At 43.4% G+C, this 24,555-nt stretch overlaps 1 protein-coding gene and 1 pseudogene across 1 annotated transcript in view; both read right to left on the bottom strand.

The window, feature by feature from the left end:
- The window catches only part of LOC143986826 (uncharacterized), a 133,785-nt gene that overhangs the window by 33,212 nt on the left and 76,018 nt on the right, over positions 1–24,555 (bottom strand). Inside the window, exons 5-7 of the mRNA XM_077485234.1 lie at positions 24,139–24,273; positions 18,942–19,076; positions 10,724–10,864 (exon numbers count right to left, since the gene is read on the bottom strand). Coding sequence (XP_077341360.1) covers positions 10,724–10,864; positions 18,942–19,076; positions 24,139–24,273 — 411 coding nt within the window. The remainder of the gene's footprint in view (positions 1–10,723; positions 10,865–18,941; positions 19,077–24,138; positions 24,274–24,555) is intronic.
- On the bottom strand, positions 18,193–18,311 carry LOC143990704 (5S ribosomal RNA; annotated as a pseudogene).

Below are 24,555 nucleotides of genomic sequence, written 5' to 3'. Positions count from 1 at the left end.
CGTCGGAATATCCGTCGGACCCAATTTTCCAACATGTTGGAAATATTTCCCGACCAACTGGGCCAATCGGACATACTCCGATCATGTGTAGAGAATTTTGATTGGACCAAGTGCCACGCATGCTCAGATCAAATTCCTACATCAAAGCTATTGGCTACTAGCCTGAATGTAGTCCCATCGTAACTAAATTACATCATCACGTTCTGAAAGATCGGATTTTTCGCCAACTTTGTCCGACCATGTGTATGCAATGGTTTCGGACAAGATCCAACGGACAAAATTCGACGGGCAAAATTCGACGGGCAAAATCCGACGGATTTGGTTGTGGAAATCTCCGACCGTGTGTACAAGGGCTTATAGTACTGCAATGATGAGCTGGATTGGCACTTGGTTTACTGTGGGGCAAGCTGACTGTGGGCCAAGTTGGAGTGGTATTCTGCATGAATTTAAATGTGACTAACTACTATTAAATAACCCATGACCTGGATAAATAAGGACCTTCACAGATACTTTTCATTTTTTTTTCATGTTCTTCATTAACATAAAGGACTGCCTTGTGTGAGTCAGACGAGAGTACAGGTAAGCTGCTAAAGAACCAACATAAGATATTTTGGACAGTCAAGTGGGGATTTGAAGAACCGCCATGCCAGACCCTGGGATTTAGCGATGCCCAACATTTCTTTCTTGTGCTTAAATCGAAATCTTCCTGGAAAATAATTTTTTTTTATAAAACTTTTAGTTGTTCTTTTTACTGATATTGTGGTAGAATACCTGTCGGAAGGGGAGCTTAAAAAATCTGTTGGAACCCACTGAAATCACATATGGTTCTAAAAACATTTTGAAGTATAACTTCAGGATTGGGTCCATCGTCACTGGACCCAAATAAAATCAAAAACGCTCCTACATTCTGGAAGGCCTCCCACCAAATGCCTCCTCAGACATTTTTATATAGGTAATGGGCGGGGCCACCTAGCTACATCACTCGGTGGACTTATGGCTTTCTTTTAACAACGTCTTTCTTCTTTCCACTATTCCATTACGGTCAGATTTGTGGAGTGTACAAATAATAGTTGTCCTGTGGACAGATTCTCCCACCTGAGCTGTGGATCTCTGCAGCTCCTCTAGAGTTACCATGAACCTCTTTGCTGCTTCTCTGATTAATGCTCTCCTTGCCCGGTTTGTCAGTTTTTTTTTTAATAACAAATCAGCATTACAATATATTCAGCTTTCGACATTCAAGTATGTCTTATGCCGGGTACACACGGTCGAACTGTTTGACGTACTTAGTCCGTCATACAATCCGACGGACAATCCGGCGTACTTTCCACTGAACGGACTTGACCACACACGGATACACAAACAGTCCGACGAAAGCTTGCGCGATGACGTACAGCACGTACGACGGGACTAGAAATAGGAAGTCCAAGACACAGCAAAGCCCTGTAAATCCTTTCTGGGCATGCGCCATTCTTAGTCCGTCGGACTAGCATACTGACGACCGTATTGTCCGCTGAAACCAAAGTACGACGGACAGATGTTTGGAAAAACTGAAATTCTTAGTACTCCGGACTGCAAGCTGAAAAAGTCAGCTGAAGCCCACACACGAGCGGATTGTCCGCTGAAATGTGTTTCAACGGACTAAGTACGTCAAACAGTTCGACCGTGTGTATGCGGCATTACTTACAGTGTCAGTCTTATATATTCAATTTAGATATTAGCATCCTACAAGTCCATAGTACCAGCGGTCCTAACATTCCTTTAGAGGTGTCCCAAGGATACTGCCATCTAAGTCCCGCCCATAGTTTTAGCGTTATAATCAAACACTTTCTCCATGCAAGAGGGAGAGTCACCAGATACATAACAAGTTTATTCATTGCAATTGGTCTCCATTTGGCATGATCAAATGATGTCCGGTTTGGGAGTTACTAATTAGGTGGCTTCTGAAGGCAATTTGTTCCACTAAATTTTAGTTAGGGGTATCAGAGTAAAGGTGGTTGAATACAAATGCACGCCACACTTTTTAGAGATTTATTTGCAAAACGTTTTTGGTTGTAACATGACAAAATGTGGAAAACTTCAAGGGGTATGAATACTTTTTCAAGGTACTGTATATATGTTTTGTGATTTTCTGAGCCTCACATAAATTTGTTTGTTCAGTGGCCATTTCTCAAACCAATGGCATTGGAAACAATTGCACAAGCAGTCCCTTAATACAATGGATACATGGATTCTATTGTTGTATCTTGGTCAAATGTCAGTTGGCAGTTAAATGTTTCCATTGTTTTTACAGAAATTCTGGCTCTACAATGCTTTCAGGTAACCAATGTCAAAAATAGCTTGACCTTTTGACAAATATGACCTATGGCATGTATGATACAATAGTGCCATTGAGAGGTTGAATTGGAAAATGTTTCACCCAATGATAACTATGGTAAAGGAAGTAGTAAGAAAGGATACGCTCACATGGGCTTTTCTACCTAAACTTTCCAAAAAAAAAAAAGGTGAGCAACATAAGCTGACAGAAGGACTCCATAAAGACTGAATACCAAGGAAGGTCTGTGCCATAAGAAACTGTGAAGGATGACGCTATCACCAGATTTTCCGCAATCATTTGTAGAGTAGAGCCTGGAGTCCTGGTTGCCTACAGAGTTTGTGAAGCTTCTATACCCTAAGCTAAGTAACTTTTATGCCACATACACACGATTAGACCATCCAGCGGACTTAGTCCGGCAGATAATCAAATCCAAACGAGCGGACTTGCCCACGCGTGCCCACACACGACCAGACTTTTCCGACGGACAATCCGCCAGACTATGGCGGAGTCCGCCGGACTTTTGAAATGAACGGACTTGCCCACACACGGAGTAAAGTCCGTTCATTTTGAATGTGTCTCCAGGTAGATGGAACTAGTGAAGGAAATGAATGTCGCCACCTTAATCGGCGAGATTGACACCTCGCTAGCCCCCTTGCCTGGTATGGATTTAAAGGGGAAACCCTATGGTGTGGGGGTCCCACCAAAGTCCATACCAGACCCTTATCTGAGCACGCAGCCCGGGGCGAGCGCCCCCCATCCTGAGCCATACCAGGCCGCATGCCCTCAACATGGGGGGGTGCTTTGGGGAAGCGGGGCCATGTGACCCCCCACCCCAAAGCACCTGGTCCCCATGTTGATGAGGACAAGGGCCTAGCTGTTGGTTGTCGGGGTCTGTGGGCGGGGGGCTTATCAGAAACAAAATTAATAAGGGGGCCCCCAGATCCCGGCCCCCCACCCTATGTGAATGAGTATGGGGTACAATGTACCCCTACCTATTCACTTGGGGGAAAAAAGTGTTAATAAAAAAACACAACACCGGTTTTTAAAATACTTTATTAGACAGCTCTGGGGGTCTTCTTTCATCTTCAGGGGTCTTCTCCTCCGCTATCTTCTGCTCTTTTACCACTAGCTCTTTTACTAGGAGCCCGGCTTTCTACTTCATCGCCGCCGCCCTCCGGGGGTCTTCTTCCAACTTCGGGGGTCTTGTTCTATTCTTCAGTTCTTCTTGCCGGGCCTCCGCTATCTTCTTACAACTCTTTTACTAGCATTGGCCCGGTCTTGTCGCTGTCGGCTTCTTCTTCTCCTTCTTCTCCTTCTCCTTCTTCTTCTTCCTTCCGATGTTGACACAACGCTCTCTCCGGCCGCAATGGCAGGGACACGCCGTGCAGCGACTTATATAGGGATAAAGGAGGGGTCACCAGGTGATGTCACATAGTGACCCCGCCCATTATGATGTCACAGTCCCAGAGGATGCTGGGACTGTGACATCATAAGGAGCAGGGTCACCATGTGACATCACCCGGGGACCTATGACCGCCGGATAGTCCGATTGTGTGTACACGGCATTGGTGTATTCCTATTGTATACAGACCATAGCTCGTGCTTATTCTTCCAAGACTTTAATAAGTAAAATCTAAAATGTCAAGGTGCCAGAGATCCATCAACATAGATCACCATGGTCTATGTTAATATTCAAAAAGGTATATGACATACATTGATGGAAGAAAACACGACCATCCCAATATCATATTATTGGGGTGGGTTGTTTTAGGTGGCTCTGCATGTGGCATCAGCCTAGTTCATTAGAGGGTAAAGAGGGGAGAGGGAGATGGCCATCAGTTATGTATAATGCAGGTGGTGGATGGATGAATGAGGTTTTGGGGGCTGGTTGTCTTACAGTATACCCCATATGGACAAACACCAATAGTCTACCAATGTGGACACTTGATGTCATCTGTGGTATGGTTGATGTAGTTTGGAATGATATGGGTTGGGGGATGTCTGGGTGGTGGCCTGGATGGATAGATGGATCCCATCCTACCGAATGGCTCACCCTATGCCAAATATTTACTAATTGTATACTTTGATTTCTCTGTTGGTGTTTGTCCTGATACACTGTTGATGCTGTGTATATGTGCCTGGTTGGACTGGCCAATGGGTTGGATCTTGATTGATTGGTGGAGTGTCATGGTGTATGTATGTGTTTTTTTTGGGGTTTTGGATGTGTTTTCTTTGATTAGTAGCTGTGTTGGGGGGTGTCTGAATGTAAGCGATATGGTTACTTGAATGGTTGTAATCAAGTGATATTGAGAAGGCCATGTTTTCTTCCATCTATTTATGGCATATATCTTTTTGAATATTAACATAGACCATGATGATCTATGTTAATGGATCTCCTGCACCTTGATATTTTAGATTCTACTTATTGATGTCCACCTTAATCTGCTTTGGGCACAATCCAATGTCTACCAGACTGGGTTGGCAGCTCGGGCACTGCTGACTTTTTAACCGGGTGATGGCCTGTTTCCCTTGCTGGGGGCCACACAAAGCTGATGTTTTATAATTGGTGAGCACTAATTCTGTTATATTGTAAACACATTCTCATCATTCGAAGTAAAGTTAAAAATCAATATAAGTTGAAATATATTTGTAATTGTGACTATAATGATGTTTCTCTGTAAACTGATTGATACATTTTGATGCATCTTGAGTTGCCTTGAAGAAGCAGAGTTACAGCTCTGCGAAACGCATCGGATCACTCCATGCACCATAATTCCTCAAGTGTTCTACTGGACCTAAGTATCATCATTGACACTATGCCATATGTTGTTTACAGATCTATCCATAATCTGCTATGATGTTTAATACATTTTGTACAAATAAAATTATATTTTAAACAAATCTATTTCTTCTGTGCTTACCTCAGCGACAACATCACATCCTCTAAAGTCCTCTTGCATTTATAGGATAGTATATCTCTCCTATTTTTACGTATTTACAGACTAAAACACCTGTCAGTTTTTATTGCTGTGTGTGCCCTTATTAAGGAGAGTCACCCTCTCTACTTGCCCTGCTTCCCATTATCATTGGAAGTGACAATAGATGAAAATCCCACATTTTGGGTTGTCCCAAGAAAAATTATAGAGGGGAATGGGTGTGCTAGTTCTGGTGATTTGGGGGTCTCCAAGGAATTCCCTTAATTTTCAGAGATTTCCTCTCACTTCCTGTTTGTCTATGGGACAGGAAGTGAAAGGAAATCTCTGCAAAGGGACAGAGATGGCAGAAAAAAAAAATCTATAAGCCTTCCTTACTTATACTAAATGAAAAACAAAAAAAATAAATTTTTTGCCTATAGTTTTACGTTAATGCTTTCCCAGATAGATCAACAGAGCCTTCTGTGCCGTTTGGGCCAAGTTCCTCTCCCTTGTCAGTCTATTTATTTAATTTGTGTACATACACATTTCATTCATAACAAAGCCTTTAAGTTCTGACCTGCAGTAATCACTCCACGAGATCTTGATGTCTAACACCAATGGATAATATACACTGCATGTCATTGGAGAGAAGTCGATTGCTATGTCTATTGACCTTCTCTGGATATAGGTGAAGGAATTTCTTCTCTTCATGGAGACACCACAGTTACTCATGGTCATATCAAGTCTCCTATGACATCTTGTTTTCTCTCTTTCTTCACTCTCCAGATTTTTTTTTAGATTGTTCTAAAGTTTTTTTGCTGCTCTTTTTTTTAGCCTTCGTACAGGTATACAAGGGTTGTTTGATGCTTTAGGAATTTTTGTGATTCTGCTTAGCCAATTAAAAGCTAATACTAGCCAAAAAGCAATATGTGCATGGTTTTGCACATTTTTCACACATTGTGAAAGAACAAGTGTTCTTATTCATTTCTACTGGGTCCAAAAACACTTGAAGCTCAATATAAGCTCATGTACATTTTCAAGCTAAAAGCTTAAAGCAAAACTACACTCATGTGTAAACAGGAAAAATTGATAACCATAGGATTTTGGCTGTAGAACATTCTGCAAAGGTCCTTAAAGTGGTTGTAAACCCTTACAACACACTTTGACCTACAGGTAAGCCTACATTAAGGCTTACCTGTAGGTCCAAGAAATATCTCCTAAACCTACACGGTTTAGGAGATATTTGCCGACAGACAGGCACCACTGTCTACGGCGCATTTGCTGTAGACAGCGGCGCGCAGGCGCACTGAGCTTGGCACCGTCAACAACGAAGATGCCACGCGTTTCGGCTCCCGTGCACATGCGTGGGAGTGATGTCATCGCGGCTTCGCCTAATGACAGCGGCGGAGCAGCGAGACCCCACCAAGAAGATGGATGTGCCTGACTACAGGGGACAGCGGTGACTTCGCTGGCTCCTGTGTCAGGTAAGTGACACATAATGGACCACTATGCGATGCATAGTAGTCCATTATGCTTTGCCTTTGCAGGGAATGAAGGAAGTAAACTCATCAGGGTTTACTTCCTCTTTAAGTGTACTGTGTTCAGACGCCGGACACAGTGCACTTATGGGAAGCACCACATCTATGCAATCACGAGATTGTGGATGTGACACATCATTTGTGGGCATTTAGCCCACCTTGCTGTGCTTTCTGAAGTACGGAGTAGCTTCCTCCCAGTGTCTGTAGTATATATTACTACGGCCGGGTGTTGAATGGCATCTGTGTTTGATGTCACTTCCTGTTTTCTCTCTCCATTGTACCCGGGAGAGAGGAAACCGGAAGTATGAGAGGAGCAGACCTCTCCATTGCCTCTGTGGAAGGAGACACAGCAGGAGAGGACAACACACAGCAAGGTAAGTAACGGGGGAGGGGGGTTTAATGTGACACAGGCAGGCTGCTTTATTTGGTGGTGGCATAGGCTGCTGCATTTGGTGGGACACAGGCTGCTGCCTTTGATGGGACAGAGGCTGCATTTGGTGAGACACAGGCTGCATTTTATGTGACACAGGGTGCATGTAAGGAGGGACTCCACTGGGGGCACCTGATGTAAGGACGGACTCCGCTGGAGACACCTGATGGCATCGCGTGGCAGGCGACGTGGCTAGTTACATGCTCAGGGCTCCCACTGGTTCTGCATTATGGTGATTTAAATGATTTCATTTTATAGTACAATGTAATAATAGAAAAAATGAGCTTCAATCATCCTGACACCATAACAACCATGGTGCTGGCATGATTGAAGTGCTAACACCAGGTGTTTGGAATATCTTTATCTGCCGATTGCCTGCTGTCCTTCCATCCCTCTGCCCCTCTCCCTCCACCCCTCGTTCATCTCAGACCACACCACCTTAGAGCCACATCCACTATTTCACTGAAACCACGCCCATGTCCAAGTGGGAGGGGTCAAAAAAGGAAGAGCGGGGTCTGGTCCCCCCCATCCTAATACTTCACCAGCCGCCACTGTTACAATGTATTGTTGCCCTCCCTAAAAGGTTTTGGATTTTGAATTGAAAAGAAGTTTTATTTTTAAGCCCTCAATATTTTTTAAGGATATTCCGCATAGCTATACACTGCCTGCAGTTGTGCTTATTTTAACTCTTTCACGGTTTTTACTTTGTGCTGCTTATTTATTTTTGATATTATATTTTAGTTTATTATTAAATAATTATTATTATTTTGTTTAATATATTTTTTATCCCCTAGTTGGATTTTATTTGCATGCAGGCAGTCCACATATGATACTGAACTTCCATGATTGAAAGAACTGAAATCCAAAGAATGAAATGGGGTTGGCCAGGGAAAGTCTAGAGAGGAAAGATGAGACCTTACAGCTAGGAAATGAGGCAGCACCCATTGAGAGGGGCTCTTATCACCATTTTGGGTCTGTACATCTGCTTTATACATTATGAGGGGTTCATACCATTCCTGTGCCTAGTTCTCATGTCTGTAAACCTGCTTTGTCAATGTTCCCACCATCCCTGTGAACAGTATCTGGACCTGCACACTTGTTGTGCCACCATGAGGGGTTCTCATTATCCTGCACTGAGTTTCTGGATCGTCACATCTGCTGTGCCCATTATGAGTGGTTCTCACCATACCTGTTCTAAATTCTTGGCTTTGCCCCAAGAGGAATATTGGAAGAAAGTCCCAGACTGGAGATCACACCACTGAACTCCCCAATTTAAATATCCATTAGGGTTGACAGTCTCTTAAAATATTGAGGTTAACCATCAGATTCTGTATAGTTGCTAATAATGCTCGAGAAGTTCAGACCCTTTCCGTGAGATGATAATAAAGAAAAAAACACAAATCTATCATGATATGATACTGGATGACATTTTATTATTTTTATTCGCTATGTGGTCATCTTCAGAGGGAATTCCACCGGGATACCAAGGGCTCAGGATGATGTTGATCTATCATTGATGGTCTTGCGATGTGTCCCACTTCACTGTAGCCTCATTCTGTGTAGGGTAAAGAATCACATGAAATAATCAATAGACATGAAACAGAAGTGTTATTAACAATTGTGAATTTAAAAAAAACCTGACTATTTTAGAATTGTGCATTTTCCAATACAGCAGAGATCTGAAACTCTGTCAGCTATAAAGTAGATATGGTACATATAGTATTTATTGTACTCATTCTCCTGTGCTGTTAATAACCAGGAATAGAAATATTTTTGAAGCTCAGGGGTGGTCACTGTACAGAAGAAATCACTTCTCCGGGGAGGGACCTTCCTGCTTTTGTTCCTTACTTAAAGCGGTAGTAAACTGCTGTGTTTTTTTTGCAACCTGCAAGGCAATGACATAATGTGCTAGTATGCATTGCATACTAGTACATGATGTGAAACTTACCTTAGAACAAAGCCTTCCTGCGGTAAGCTGTCACTGCCGAAGGTGCTTCCGTTTTCACCCAGTCCCAGGCAGCTATGGGTTATAATGATGATTCTGGAGAAAACACCCCCACATCTGCACTTTTTTGCACATTGGACCCTGAAGAGTGTCCAACGTCTCACTTTGGGCTTTTTATGTTTATGTTGTAGCGGCCATAACCCTTTGTAGGGCTGCCTTGACTTATTGGGCTTACTGGTCACCTCCGCTTGGCATGTTCTTCCACATCTAGGGGTTCCCAGGGTTGATACCCAACAACTTGAACGCTGACACAAATAAAGTCCTTTTAATAGGTTTCATTTTGCAGTGGTAACATCCAATAACACAGTCTCTCATGGGAACAGAGGGCACGGGTGAAGAACTCAGGCACCTTGAACTGTAGGTCTAGCAAAGTCTCTAATTCCACCCAGAGAGTAGCCACTCGCAGCTGGGTACTTCAAGGTTGAACAGATCTCTTTTTCTTCAGTACCTGGAACGTTCTCTGTCTCCTTGATAGTACTGGAAATAGCATGGACTCGTCAATGTCCTTCCCAACTCAGTAACCAGACACTTCTCAGGATGCCACTTGCCGGCCCTCCTCCAAAGAGTCCTCCCCCGGTCACTTCCACGAGCTGTGGCGCCTCTCCAAGCCAAGAGCAATTCGGACACTTTGTATCCTCCCTCACTTACTGCGCCTTGGACCAGCCGGTTCCGAGACTCGGGAACAGACGGAATCCCTACCCCAGAACAGGTGGGTCTATTGGGGGGCAACTAACAGGAACATTTTGCGGGATGTCGAACCCCCCTGTGACCGGGGCTACCCATTCCTGGAACGAGAAGAGACCACACGGGCCTCACAAACTCCTCTCCCTAAACATGTGACCCACACATCTTACGTACCCCTTCCCAAACTCCCCAGCAGGGTCCAGCACTCCCACTGATTGACTCAGAGAAGGCTGATACTCAAAACGTCCAACCAGGCCTGGTTCTGGCCAGTCATGTGCACCTCACTGCTCACATGACCAGGCAGAACTTCTAACACAGCCCAGCTAGACTGATGCCAAGGCCAACCTATGTAATTAACCCCCAGAACCCCTACTGTTCTGAGGCAAAATCTAAATTTACATGCGTATGACATTTTGTCCAAAATGCCATCCGCGATTTATTTATTTTATACCTTGCATATTTGCACATTTATTTACTGCTTTTTTGCTCATTTATTTATTGCACTCAGTAGCAATTATATTTTGCATATTTGCACATTTACTTATTGCACTCAGTAACACTGCTGATTATGTTTGCTTTTATTTGCACATTGCTTACTACGTTTGTCTCTATTTGCCCATTGATCTTGCACAGTAGCACTTTATTGTGAGAGATTGTGCCTATTCTATGTGGATTTTATTCTCACTTTGATGTATGGCAATTTTATACATTTATTTAAACTAAATTTTGCAGTTTTGATGAAACGTCACAAAAATGAACTGCCAGCTTTTCTTATTTCTATTTATTATTAAACATGATATATAAATTAAGAAAAATACGGTACATGGGTCCACTTACATTTAGGATCATCGCATTTCATTGTACATTGAACATTGCAGCACTTCTGCTTGCCTGGACAGAATGCGTCCCCTTGGCACTTTCTATTTATTGATCTGCATGGTGCGAAGGTTTCATATAATTTACACTGTCCTTTTTTATCTGCACACAAAGGAAATGTTTTGATGTTCAGCGCTTTTGTCCAATTTTATAACATTTAACTTTTATATCATTCAAGATTTGAGCACTTCATGTAATTGTACAGATGATTTCATTATTCCCTTGAGACATAACACAACCAAAAAAAATCACCTGAACATGACGAGTTAACATTAAAAAAAACACACACTCTAAAACCTCCTTCAACACAGCGTATTGTACAGAATATGGTCCAAAGCTTGGGGACACCAGACCATCATACCTACAGTATATTTGGTTTCCTGCCCTTGTTATCTCTCACCTCAACTAATGAAACTGACCTACTCTATCTTTACACAGGCTATTTCACCTTCAGTCTATCATGAATGCTTCTGCCCTTCTAATTCACCTCAGTCATCTAACTACTCAGTGTCCTCCACCCCTCTCTGCCATTCCCTTCACTGTCATCCATTTAGTGTCCTCCGCGCCTCTTTGCCAATCCCTCCACTAACTTCCATTCAGTGTCCTCCACCCCTCTCTTGCAATTCCTTCACTGGCTTTCATTCAGTGTCCTCCACTACTCTCTGTCTGTCACTGGGTTCTACTCAGTGTCCTCCTTCCCCTTTTTTGCCAGTCCTTCCACTGGGTTCCGCTCAGTGCCCTCCACCTCCTCTCTGCCAGTCTCTTGACTGGGTTTCACTCTGTGTCCTCCACCCCTCTCTGCCAATCCCTCCACTGGGTTCTGCTTAGTGTCCTTCTTCCTCTTTCTGCTAAGCCTTCCACTGGGTTCCACTCAATGTCCTCCACCCCCTCTCTGCCAGTCCCTTGACTGGGTTCTGCTCAGTGTCCTCCTTCCCCTCTCTGCCAGTCCCTTGACTGGGTTCCACTAATCATCTTTCAGCCCTCTCTGCCAATCCCTCCACAGGGTTCTGCTCAGTGTCCTCCACCACCCTCTGTCAATCCTTCCACTGGGTTCCTCTCAGTGTCCTCCACCCCCTCTCTGCCAGTTCCTTGACTGGGTTCCACTCAGTGTCCTCCACCCCTCTCTGCCAATCCCTCCACTGGGTTCTTCTCAGTGTCCTCCTTCCCCTCTTTGACAATCCTTCCACTGGGTTTTTACTTAGTGTCCTGCACCACCTCTCTGCCTGTCTCTTGACTGGGTTCTGTTCATTGTCCTCCTCCCTCTACCAATTCCTCCACTGGCTTCCAAATGCCCAACATTTTTTTTTTAAATAACAAGAACATACAAAGCCACAACTCTGAGCTACATTACCTCTCTAGTTCCCTTGTTACCTCCTCCCATGCTCACCGCCAAGACTGCTCCACAATCTCCCCCACCCTCTGAAACTCCCTACCACAATTTGTGTCCAAAGACTTCTAGCTTTCTAGCTTCCTCGTCACCTTTTTCCTTTTTTTTTTTTTTCAATCAAAGGTTTATTGAAGCATATTCAGTGTTACATTAAAGAATATAAAAATAGCCGTCCTTAATAACAAAGAAAGTAATAACATTGGTAAAAGTACATTTCTTGCAAATGTCATATAGAGTCTGGACAACGACATAGTAAATGTTAGGTTGTGATGTATATAGTTAACATCAGAGTCATTAAGACTGAATGTGGAATGGTATTCTTAACAAGATTGTCAGGTTTACCGTAGCGTATATCGGATTGGGGAGTTTATGGGGTGGGGGGGGGGGGGGGGGGCGTATTGCACCAAAAGTGTTTGGTTATGGTAATTTGATCAGACCTCATTCATTTATGACCTTACAGTAAACTTGGAAGTTGATAGGAGAAGGTAAATCATTGGGTAAGTAATTGGTAATCAGTAGATAGAGTGAATAACAACCAAGGTTGCCATGTTTTATTGAAATTTAAGCTGTTTTCTCTCTTCATGGCCACAATTTCTTCCATTTTAAAGATATATTGTACTCTATTTACCCAGTCCTTGATTCCTGGGACTTTTGTGGATTTCCAGAAAATGGGTATGAGAGTTTTGGCAGCAGTAAGTAGGTGTCGTGAGAGTGATTTTTTATATCTGCTTAAAGTAGTGGGTACTAGGTTAATCAAACATGCGGCTGCATTTAGTTCAAGTTTGGTTCATCACCTTTTTTTCATGCTCACCTCCAGGTCTCTAAACCAATCTGTCCAAATATCTCCTACTCTGTCCATTTTAGGCACTCCTGCATATCTTATCTCTTTCTCACACAGTTATTACATTTTTTTATCACTTTCCCCATCTATTTGATTGTAAGCTCTTATGTTCAGGGCCCTCCTAACCCTCTTGTCTTGTATTGTGACTGTACTTTCTCCCTTTATATTGTAAAGTGCTGCATAAACTATTATTACTGGGATGGAATTTGGGGGGTACCCCACACATTTTATTGTTTTGTACTTTTTTTTGAGTGCCCCTTATAATCCATATCAGACCTGAAGTGTCTGGTATGAAGTTTAGAGGGCACCTCACGCCAGTTTTCTTTTTAGTTTTTTATGTTTTTTTCATAGGGTTCCCCCTAAAATCAATACCAGACCTGAAAGGGATGAGGCTGCACACCGTTTTGTTTTATACTGTGCCCACCTCTGAATGTGTTGGGGAAGGGCAATTAGTCACCGGGTATTGGGACACCAGCTAGTGCTAACTCTCTAACAACCAGGTTCCCTCAGCCAGAAGCTTTTGCGTTTAGCAGTGGTAGTAGAATTGCTGCTAAATGTTTCATTTCCTGCTGCAGTCAGAGGTTCTGCTCAACTGAACATCAATTTGTTCATCCATTCACAGAACCTCCCAAACAGTGGCTGAATCTACAGCTTATAAACATTGTACACAGTGAAGAGGCCTCCCTCATATTATTTCCCCTTCTAGTCAAAATTTCTAGGCCACTTCTGGTGCCACATGAAGAGGAGGTAAACAGAAACAGCTCTCACTGCACTCCTCTCTAAAGCCTGCTATAAAGCCAGCTGTCGCCTTGGGGTGACCCACCACTGCCTCAGCTAACCGACAGGACCCTCTTGGATCCGGTTGTGGAGCTATCCTACAGCTGATCGCTCTCCTCCATACCACAGCCCTCGGCAGATACAGCGGCACCCACAGCCAAGATGGTGCCCACTCCCAGCGACACTGAGACAGTGCAGTCTCACACAGGCATGATGACTAATGAGCCTACCTCTCCCGCAGGCATAGCACAAGCCATTGTTGGCCTTCTCACACCCACCTTGGCTGCCATGGCGGATGCTGTGGTACAGTGGGGATTGGAGCAGCTGCATGTAGAAATCAAGGCCCAGGCTCAAAGGATCACTCATGCAGGGGAGCAGATCTCTTCACTAGAGGATGACAATGTAGCCAAATCTGCTGTGCTTATTCACCTCTCACACTAAAACAGAGACCAATGGGACAAACTAAACGATTTAGAAAATCACTCACAACGAAACAACCTGCAGATTATTGGCCTACCAGAATCATTCTCCAACGCACAGCTCACAGATCTCTGTGCCAAAACCATTGCTGAGCAACTTGGCCTTCGCACCCCATCTGTCATTGAGCGTGCTCATCGCATCGGTCAGCACACAGAACACCATTCTACACCTAGACCTGTCATCATCAGATACCTCAACTACTCTGACAAGAATGCCATTTTACAGAAATTCCATTGCTCGCGCACCCTCTCTATTGAAGGCGCAGACCTGGTGCTGTTCGCTGACTGCTCGATAGAGGTGATGAAACAATGCAAAGCATTCTCCTCAATTTGCTCGATCCTATACAGTAATTCCCTTTTTACTATCTATAAAATGTATCCTTTAGGACCCTTTCACACTGGGGTGTCCGCTCTGTCAGCGGTAAAGCAATGCTATTTTTAGCAGCAATTTACCGTCCTTTTTGCGGGGGGTTTGGACGCTAGCGGGGTGCATTTAACCCCTGCTAGTGGCCAAAAAAAGGGTTAAATTAATAATAATTTAATGGGCAGGAGCGATTTAGGGACGGTGTATATTCCGCTCCTTCACCGCTCCAAAAGAGGCTGCTTGCAGGAGTTTTTTTAACGTCCTGCCAGCGCATTGCCTCAGTGTAAAAGCACCCAAAAAGAGGTGCAGGCACTAGAAAAGAGTTGATGGGTTGCAGTCAGAAAGGAGAAAGTGCCAGGGAGGCAGATCCTGGGCAGGAACATCCCAATAAGTAATCCTCATTGAGTGACATTGGTGAAACCAGTCAGGGACAAGCACTGCTGGAGCTGAGGGACTCCCCTAGCTGCCAGTGGTATAACTCTTCCAATGAGAATGGGGGGGAGCGAAGGGAAAGGAAAGACTGACTCAATTCTTAGAAGGATAGAAAGGACAATCTGTGACAAAGACCTGAAGCATTAAACTGTATACTGTCTACTGGGTTCTCAGGTTTGGCACATCACGGATCTTGTGGACAGATTACTGGGAGGGGCTGGGAAAGATCTGGCTGTACTGGTGCATGTTGGCTCCAATGACAAAGTCAGAGGAAGATGGAGTGTCCTAAAGAATGATTTTAGGGACTTAGGAACTAAATTAAGGAAAAGGACTTCCAAGGTAGTATTATAGGACTGCACCTAAATGAGGAGGGTGCAGATCTGCTGGGAGTGAGGATGGCTGAAAAGTCAGAGGGGATTTTAAACTAGGTGATGGGGGAGGGTCCAGATGTAGAGATGTAGAGATAGTCAGCGTGGAACATATTCCAGAGGGTAGTATTGGGGGCATTAGTGGTAGGTTGACTAAAGCACATAAACCCTAGGTAAGTATAGTAACAAGTCATATTTGCAACCTCGAAACACCCAATAAGAAGACAGTATGTGACTAGTCTAAACTACGTGATATGTTCACCAATGCCAGGAGCCTGGCGGACAAGATGGGAGAACTAGACATACTGTTGTACGAGGAGGATTTCGATTTTGTGGGAAATTCAGAGACTTGGTTCAACAGCTCTCATGATTGGCTGGCAACCATTCAAGGGTATTCCCTTTATCACAGGGATAAAGAGGGTAAAAAAGGTTGAGGGGTATGCCTGTATATCAAGAATAATGTACACGTGAATGTGAGAGATAACATCACTAAGGGAGCTAGGGAGGAGGTGGAATCCTTCTGGGTAGAGCTTCAAAGGGATGAAACTAAGGGTAAAGTAATCCTGGGTGTATGCTATAGGCCCCCTAACCTGATGGAGAAGGGGGAGATGGACCTTCTATCACAATTTGGATTAGCGGCAAGGATGGGAAGTGTCATCATAACGGGTGATTTTAATTATGCAGACATAAAGTAGACTGCCGGAAGGAACCGCGCATTCGTCTAAAGCTCGCCAGATGGTAGATACACCAACTAGAAACAAAGTGTTACTAGACCTACTGATTACCAACAATACAGGCCTGATCATGGATGTGGAAATTTGGGGGAATTTAGGAAACAGCGATCACAGGTCAATTAGCATCAGTATAAATCACACAAATAGGAAACATAAGGGGAATAAAAAGACACCAAATTTTCAAAAGAACACAGAGGAGAGAAAGGTTTGCTTTAAGAGCATATTAAATTAGCATTAGCCAGTGCATTCTATTGGGAAATACATTTAAAAGAGTGAACAAAAGTCCTGGGTGGCTTAACTCGAATGTAAAAATGCATATAAAAGCGAAGGAGAAGGCCTTCAAAAAATACTAGGCTGAGGGATCATCAATAGCATTCAAACTTTACAAAGAATGCAACAAGGGTGCAATTAGGTCCGGCTAAGATAGAACACGAAAGACATAGCGGAGAGCTAAAAAAAATCCAAAGAAATTCTTTAAGTATATAAACAGTAAAAGAGGGAGGACCATATTGGCCCCAAAAGAATGAGGAAGGGAATCTGGTTATAAAGGATTGGTGAGGTGGTGAAGGTTTTGAATTTTTTCTTCTCTTCAGTCTTCACGAGGGAATCAGGGGGCTTCAATTACCAAAACTGCAGTGTTTATTCTTATGGCACATCACAGGAAGCACCCTCACGGCTAACAGAGGACATTAATAAGGTGACATTAATAAGGTGACTTAACATTAATAAGTCACTGGGACCAGATGGCTTGCACCCGAGGGTCCTTAGGGAACTCAGTCAAGTAATTGCCAGACCATTGTTTCTAATTTTCACTGACAGTCTACTGACTGGAATGGTACCAGCCGATTGGAGAAAAGCCAATGTCGGACCAATATTTTAAAAAGGGCCAAAATACATCCTTGGTAATTACAGACCAGTTAGCCTAACATCATTAGTATGCAAGCTCTTGGAGGGTATGATAAGGGACTATATACAGGATTTGAAAACAGTATCATTAGCAGTAATCAGCATGGATTCATGAAGATTTATTTTTGCCAAACCAATCTATTAACCTTCTATGAGGTGGGGAGGTGCCATCTAGATAAAGGGAGGCACATAGACGTGGTGTATCTGGATTTTGCAAAAGCATTTGACACAGTTGTCCCATAAACCTTTACTGTACAAAGTAAGGTTAATTTGCATGGACCATAGGGGGAGTACATGGACTGAAAACTGGCTACAAGGGTGAGTTAAAAGGGTAGGGATAGATAGGAATAAGCCAGATGTTCGAATCGAACGTAAGAACATTGTTCTCCAAACAGCGAACATTATGCGGCAAATTCGAAAAGCCGCGGAACACTAAGTCTATGGGACACTAACATGAAAAAACAAAAGTGCTAATTTTAAAGGCTTATATGCAAGTTATTTCCATAAAAAGTGTTTGGGGACCCGGGTCCTGCCCCAGGGGACATTTATAAATGCAAAAAAAGTTTTCAAAATAGACGTTTTTTTGGGAGCAGTGATTTAATAATGCTTAAAGTGAAACAATAAAAATGAAATATTCCTTTAAATATTTTGCCTGGGGGGTGTCTATAGTATTTAATTAATTTTCAAAAAGCTGCGCTAAAAATGATCCAAAAATTATTTGTGAAAAATAAAGTAAAGAGAAACAGTATCAAACGATATTATACCAAACTCTAATTAAAAGAATGTGTATATTCAAAAAATAATCAAAAAATAGTCCATATCACCATCTACACACAAAAAAATTCATTTCATATAGAAAAAATAGATTATTTTTGATTGTAGTTTCCACCGTGAAACACACCACACCGGTAAAGGAAAAAGGTGTCCTCAAAGATGCAGAAAACAGAATTCCACCACCAATATTACTGCCGCTTACTAGCTAGACTGGTCCCATCACAGAGACCAGATATGGCCACAATAAGAAAGCACTCCTTCTGCGCATGGACCACCAGGAGAATAAAGCTCTGTTCAGATGTTTGGACAGGTCCTACGGCCACACCACTCATTGCCCGGCACATACAGAAACAAGAAGGGTCGCCATAGTTTTACGGCACCTGGTATTCCCAGGCGGTCTCCCATCCAGGTACTAACCAGGCCCGACCCTGCTTAGCATCCGAGATCAGACGAGATCGAGCGCATTCAGGGTGATGTGGCTATGTCTATAGTATGCCTGTAAAGTGGTGCATTTTTTTCCGTGTTTAGAACAGTACCACAGCAAAATGTCATTTCTAAAGGAAAAAAGTAATTTAAAACTGATGTAATGAATGTCGGGTCTCGCCAATATGGATAAAACTCATTGAAAAAAACCAAACCAAAATTTTAAAAAGAAAAATTGCACGGGGGTCCCCCCAAAATCCACACCAGCGTCCTTTTAAATTATCACCCAAACTATCTTCTGCACCTCTCAAGTTTGCTGCTCTCTAGAATTATTGTCTACTCCTCCCATGCTCACCTCCAGGTCTTCTCCAGAGCCTCTCCCATTCTCTAGAATTCTCCTCACCAATCTATCTCCTAATCCGCTTGCTTTAGGCGGTCCCTAAAAAACTCACCTCATCAGGGGAGTCTACTCCACATCCACCTAACAGCTGGTCTTTCACACAGCTATTATGCTTTTGTATCACTTGCTCCTCTTTATTAGATTGTAAACTCCCATGTGCAGGGCCCTCCTAACCCTCTTGTCCCGTATTGTAACTGTACTATGTCCCTTTATATTGTAAAGTGATGCATAAACTATTGGCTCTATATAAATCCTGAATAGTAATAATAATAATATATTTGAAATTGTTGGTACCTGGCACGGGTTTCTGGCAATTGTATCCGCACATGTTGCAACACTTCTTATTCCCATCACAATCCTGATCACTTTTACATGTATTTTTAATAAATGCACATTTTGCCATTATATTTGGGCAGCTTCCAGGTTTATCTGTGAAGAAGACAGAAGCGAGCAGTCAATTACATTTTTTAGATGCATATGTCACTATCTGAATGCAATAGGGGTTGTATGAGGAAAGAAATAGTATATCTGCAATCGTGGAGGTGCCAATGCTGTCCCCCTGCTCATACTTTCGTATTTGTTAAAGTAGTTGTAAAGCCTAAACTTTTTTACCTTAAGGCCCCTTTCACCTTGGACGATCCGTTCAGGTCCGTCTGTCAGTTTTTCAGGTGGACCTGAACGGATGCTCCATAGAGGTCTATGGAGCATCAGATGTCAGCGATGACATGTCCGCTGACATCCGGCCCGCTACAATCCGAAAAAGTGTGATGGAGGAAAAACCTATTGACGAGGGACACTGCAGCGCTGTGACAGGTCCATCCCTGTGCAGTGTTCAGAGACTGTCCTGTCATCTTCCTGCTCAGCGGAGATCGCACCGGTGATCCCCGCTGAGCAAGAGGATATCAGTGCCCCGTATGAAAGAGGCCTTAAGTGGATGTAAACCCCATTCATGAAAGCTGAACATTATATCTGTAATGTTTACTTATCTCTCTCCAAAGCTCTAAGTCCCATGCCTTTTTGCTGCTCAGTTTTTTTGTTATCAGCATGATAACTTCTGACAAGCCTTTCCTCCAATCAGCTCACACAGAGTGTACGCCCAGACTCCCCTCCCACTGCTAAACGAGGAAGAAATATTTGTAACAGTATGTGCACTTTCTAAAGAACATAGAAAGCTGAAGACAGCAGATATACATCTAAAATGTATGTAGGGAGATTTGTTTAATCTCTGTGTATCATCAGAGGCTATTCACTTCTAGGGCTGGGCCGAACACCCCCCATTCGGTTCGCATCCAGAACATGCGAACAGCCAAAAACTTTCGGGGCAATTAGGGCGGCTAAGATAGAACACGAAAGACACATAGCGGAGGAGAGCAAAATAAAATCCCAAGAAATTCTTTAAGTATATAAACAGTAAAAGAGGGAGGACCATATTGGCCCCATAATGAATGAGGAAAGGAATCTGGTTACAAAGGTTAAGGAGATGGTGAAGGTATTGAATTTATTCTTCTCTTCAGTCTTCACTAGGGAATCAGGGGGGCTTCAGTAACCAAAACTGCAATGTTTATCCTCGTGGCACATCGCAGGGAGCATCCTCATGGCTAACAGAGGGCAGAATTATAAATAGACTGGAAAAACTTAACATTAATAAGTCACTGGGACCAGATGGCTTGCGCCCTTAGGGAACTCAGTCAAGTAATTGCCAGACCATTGTTCCTCATTTTTACTGACAGTCTACTGACTGAGATGGTACCAGCTGATTGGAGAAAAGCCAATGTAGCACCAATATTTAAAAAAGGGCCAAAATACACCCCTGGTAATTACAGACCAGTTAGCCTAACATCATTAGTATGCAAGCTCTTGGATGGGATGATAAGGGACTATATACAAGATTTTAGTAATGAAAACGGTATCATTAGCAGTAATCAGCATGGCTTCATGAAAAATCGTTCTTGCCAAACTAATCTATGAACCTTCTATGAGGAGATAAGGTGCCATCTAGATAAAGGAAGGCCCGTAGACGTGGTGTATCTGGATTTTGCAAAAGCATTTGACAGTTCCCCTTAAACTTTTACTGTACAAAGTAAGGTCCATTGACATCGACCATAGGGTGAGTACATAGATTGGAAACTGGCTACAAGGGCAAGTTAAGAGGGTAGTGATAAATAGGGATGAGTCAGATGTTTGAGTCGAACTTAAGTTCGACTCAAACATTGGGTGTTCGCCTGTTCGCCAAACAGCGAACATTATGCGCCGTTTGAGGCAAATTCAAAAAGCCGTGGAACACCATTAAAGTCTATGGGAAATTAACATGAAAAACCAAAAGTGCTAATTTTAAAGGCTTATATGCAAGTTATTGTCATAAAAAGTGTTTGGGGACCTGGGTCCTGCCCCAGGGGAAATGTATCAATGCAAAAAAAAAGTTTTAAAAACTGATGTTTTTTCAGGAGCAGTGATTTTAATAATACTTTAAGTGAAACAATAAAAATGAAATATTCCTTTAAATACCATGCCTGGGGGGTGTTTATAGTATGCCTGCAACATAGCACATTTTTCCCATGTTCAGAACAGTACCACAGCAAAATTACATTTCTAAAGGAAAAAAGTAATTTAACTACTTCCCACCCAGCCACCCACCCTGCTCATATACGGCCGGGGGAACGTTTCCTCCTTCTGAGTGGACATTCAGGAATGTCCCTCAGAAGGAGGGGGATCTAATGCGAGTCTGTGAAGCGATCCCGATGCGCTCCTGTCACCCGCACATGGCGCATCTCCGATTGGCAGGAGGGCTCTGTGATTGGCCTGATCACATGACGGTTTTGTCCAATCACAGCCGTCATGTGATGCAAATAGAGAGCCGGTTGCTAGGTGTTTGGCTCTCCTCACGCGGAAGTTGTCAGTGAGGAGAGGAGAGCGGATCGCTGCAGCCGGCTGGTGATCAGTGAGTATGAGCCATTTTTTACAGATTTTCACACACTGATCACCAGCCCAGTGTCCCCACACAATGTAAACACACAAGTCCCCAAAATAGTGTCCCCAAAACACATCCCCACACACATGTCCCCACACAGTAAAAACACCTGTCCCCCACATATGTAACACTAAAATCACATGTCCCAATGACCATCTGCACACAATGTGCATGAACACCTGCGCACATCTGTACATGATCATCTGCGTACATATGTCTGTGCTCACATAAACAAACCAATTATTATACACTTAACACTTATCTGTGAAGAAAGCAGAGGCGAGCAGTCAATTACATTCTTTATATCAGCCTTTCTCAACCTTTTCAACACAGAGGAACCCTTAAAATAGTTCTCCAGTCTTGGGGAACCCCTGCTAAAAATTAGAAATCGACTACTCATGATACATTAGTGTGATGGTCAGTGGGAAGAATGGTCCTTACAGATAGCTAAAAAGATCAATGGTGTCAGTGGGAACTTATCTAAGAGGCAGAAATGGCCCAATGCTGAAGGAACCCCTAGCAACCTCTGGAGGAATCCTAGGGTTCCACGGAACCCTGGTTGAGAATCACTGCTTTAGATGCACGTCACTATCTCAATGCAATAGGGGTTGTATGAGGAAAGAAATACGACATCTGCAATTGTGGAGGTGCCAATGCTGTCCCCTGCTCATACACTCTTATTCATTAAAGTGGTTGTAAAGCCTTAACATTTTTACCTTAAGGTGGATGTAAACCCCATTCATGAAAGCCGTTGGCTCCCAGTGCTGTCCATCAAAGTCATTGACAAGGGAGTGGGGGATGGGGCCGAGTCATGCTGTCTATGTCAATTAAGGATGAGCCGAACACCCCCTGGTTCGGTTCGCACCAGAACCTGCGAACAGACCTAAACTTTGTGTGAACTTTAGAACCCTATTAAAGTCTATGGGACTCAAACGTTCAAAATCTAAAGTGCTAATTTTAAAGGCTAATATGCAAGTTACTGTCCTAAAAAGTGTTTGGGGACCTGGGTCCTGCCCCATGGGACATGTATCAATGCAAAAAAAAGTTTTAAAAGAGGCAGTTTTTTCGGGAGCAGTGATTTTAATGATTAAAGTGAAACAATAAAAGTGTAATATTCCTTTAAATTTGGTACCTGGGGGTGTCTATAGTATGCCTGTAAAGGGGCGCATGTTTCCCGTGCTTAGAACTGTCCCTGCACAAAGTGTCATTTCTGCAGGAAAAAAAGTAATTAAAAATCACTCGTGGCTATAATGAATTGTCGGCTCCCGTAATACAGTGAACACTCATTGAAAGTCATTGATAAAAAAAAAAAGCATGGGGTTCCCCCAAATTCAATTACCAGGCCCTTCAGGTCTGGTATGGATATTAAGGGGAACGCTGTGTCAAATAAAAAAAAAAAAAACATTACGTGGGGTTCTCCCTAAATATCCATACCAGACCCTTCAGGTCTGGTATGGATATTAAGGGGAACCCCGCGTCAAATTAAAAAAAAATGAGGTGGGATTCCCCCTAAAAATCCATACCAGACCCTTTATCCGAGCACACAACCTGCCAGGCCACAGGAAAAGAGGGGGGGATGAGAGAGCGCCCCCCCGAACCGTACCAGGCCACATGCCCTCAACATTGGGAGGATTCTCTGGGGTCCCCTCCAAAGCACCTTGTCCCCATGTTGATGAGGACAAGGGCCTCATCCCCTCAACCCTGGCCAGTGGTTGTGCGGGTCTGCGGGCTGGGGGCTTATCAGAATCTGGAAGCCCCCTTTAACAAGGGGACCACCAGATCCTGGCCCCCCCTGTTTGAAATGGTAAGGGGGTACAAAAGAAAGTGTAAAAAATTGTTAAATAAGACAAACACACTTTTGAAAAAGTCCTTTATTAAAAATAAAAAAAGATTCCAGTGGTGGTAATCCACTCTTGCTATCCAGTGACAGATGATCATCTCTCCGGGGTCCAGTGATGGCTGATCTGATCCAGCGACGGGTGATCTCTCCCTCCAGTCCAGCGCAGTCCATCCATCCTTCCTCTGTCTCCACTGGCAGAGACACTGCGGGATCCTGGCAGCCTGACATTTCTTATGTGAGGAGGGCGAGGCCACCCGTCACCTGACCCCGCCCCCCTCTGACGCAAGTGGGGAAGCCTGGCTTCCCCAATGACGTATGGGTGACCCCGCCCCTCTCTGATGTAACGCAGGTTTCTCCTGCTTCTCCAGAGCCTCTCCCATTCTCTAGAATTCTCCTCACCAATCTGTCTATCTCCTAATCTGCCTGCTTTAGGCAGTCCCTAAAAACCTCCCCTCTTCAGGGAAGTCTACCCCTATGCCACCTAACTGCTGATCTATTATGTTTTTGTATCACTTGCTCCTCTCTATTAGATTGTAAACTCCCATGTGCAGGGCCCTCTTAACCCTCTTGTCTCGTATTGTAACTGCACTGTGTCCCTTTATATTGCAAAGTGCTGCATAAACTATTGGCTCTATATAAATCTTGAATAGTAATAATAATAATATATTTGAAATTGTTGGTACCTGGCACGGGCTTTTGGCAATTGTATCCGCATAGGTTGCAACACTTCTTATTCCCATCACAATCCTGATCACTTTTACATGTATTTTTAACAGATGCACAGTTTGCCTTTATATTTGGGCAGGTTCCAGGTTTATCTGTGAAGAAAACAGAGGAGAGCAGTCAATTACATTCTTTAGATTCACATGTCACTATCTGAATGCAATAGGGGTTGTATGAGGAAATTCCAAGTATAGAAATGTTTGTTATTTAAAAAAAAAACAATCACTTTAAGTCTATATGTGGAAGTCTATAGACCATCCAAAAACAGGACAAGGTTGTAGGAAACAGGGTTTGAACACATTGAATTAAAGCTGTCTGCAGAGCTCAACCCAACTGGATCATACACGTGGCAACTTTTAGTCAACTTTTCCAACCTT

The sequence above is a fragment of the Lithobates pipiens genome, unplaced genomic scaffold (assembly GCF_037356315.1).
Source record: "Lithobates pipiens isolate NorthernLeopardFrog02 unplaced genomic scaffold, aLitPip1_a1.2 Scaffold_18, whole genome shotgun sequence".
Classification (NCBI taxonomy): Eukaryota; Metazoa; Chordata; class Amphibia; order Anura; family Ranidae; genus Lithobates; species Lithobates pipiens.
Note: the sequence above shows the minus strand (reverse complement) of the source record. Positions and strands in the feature narration are given on the sequence as shown.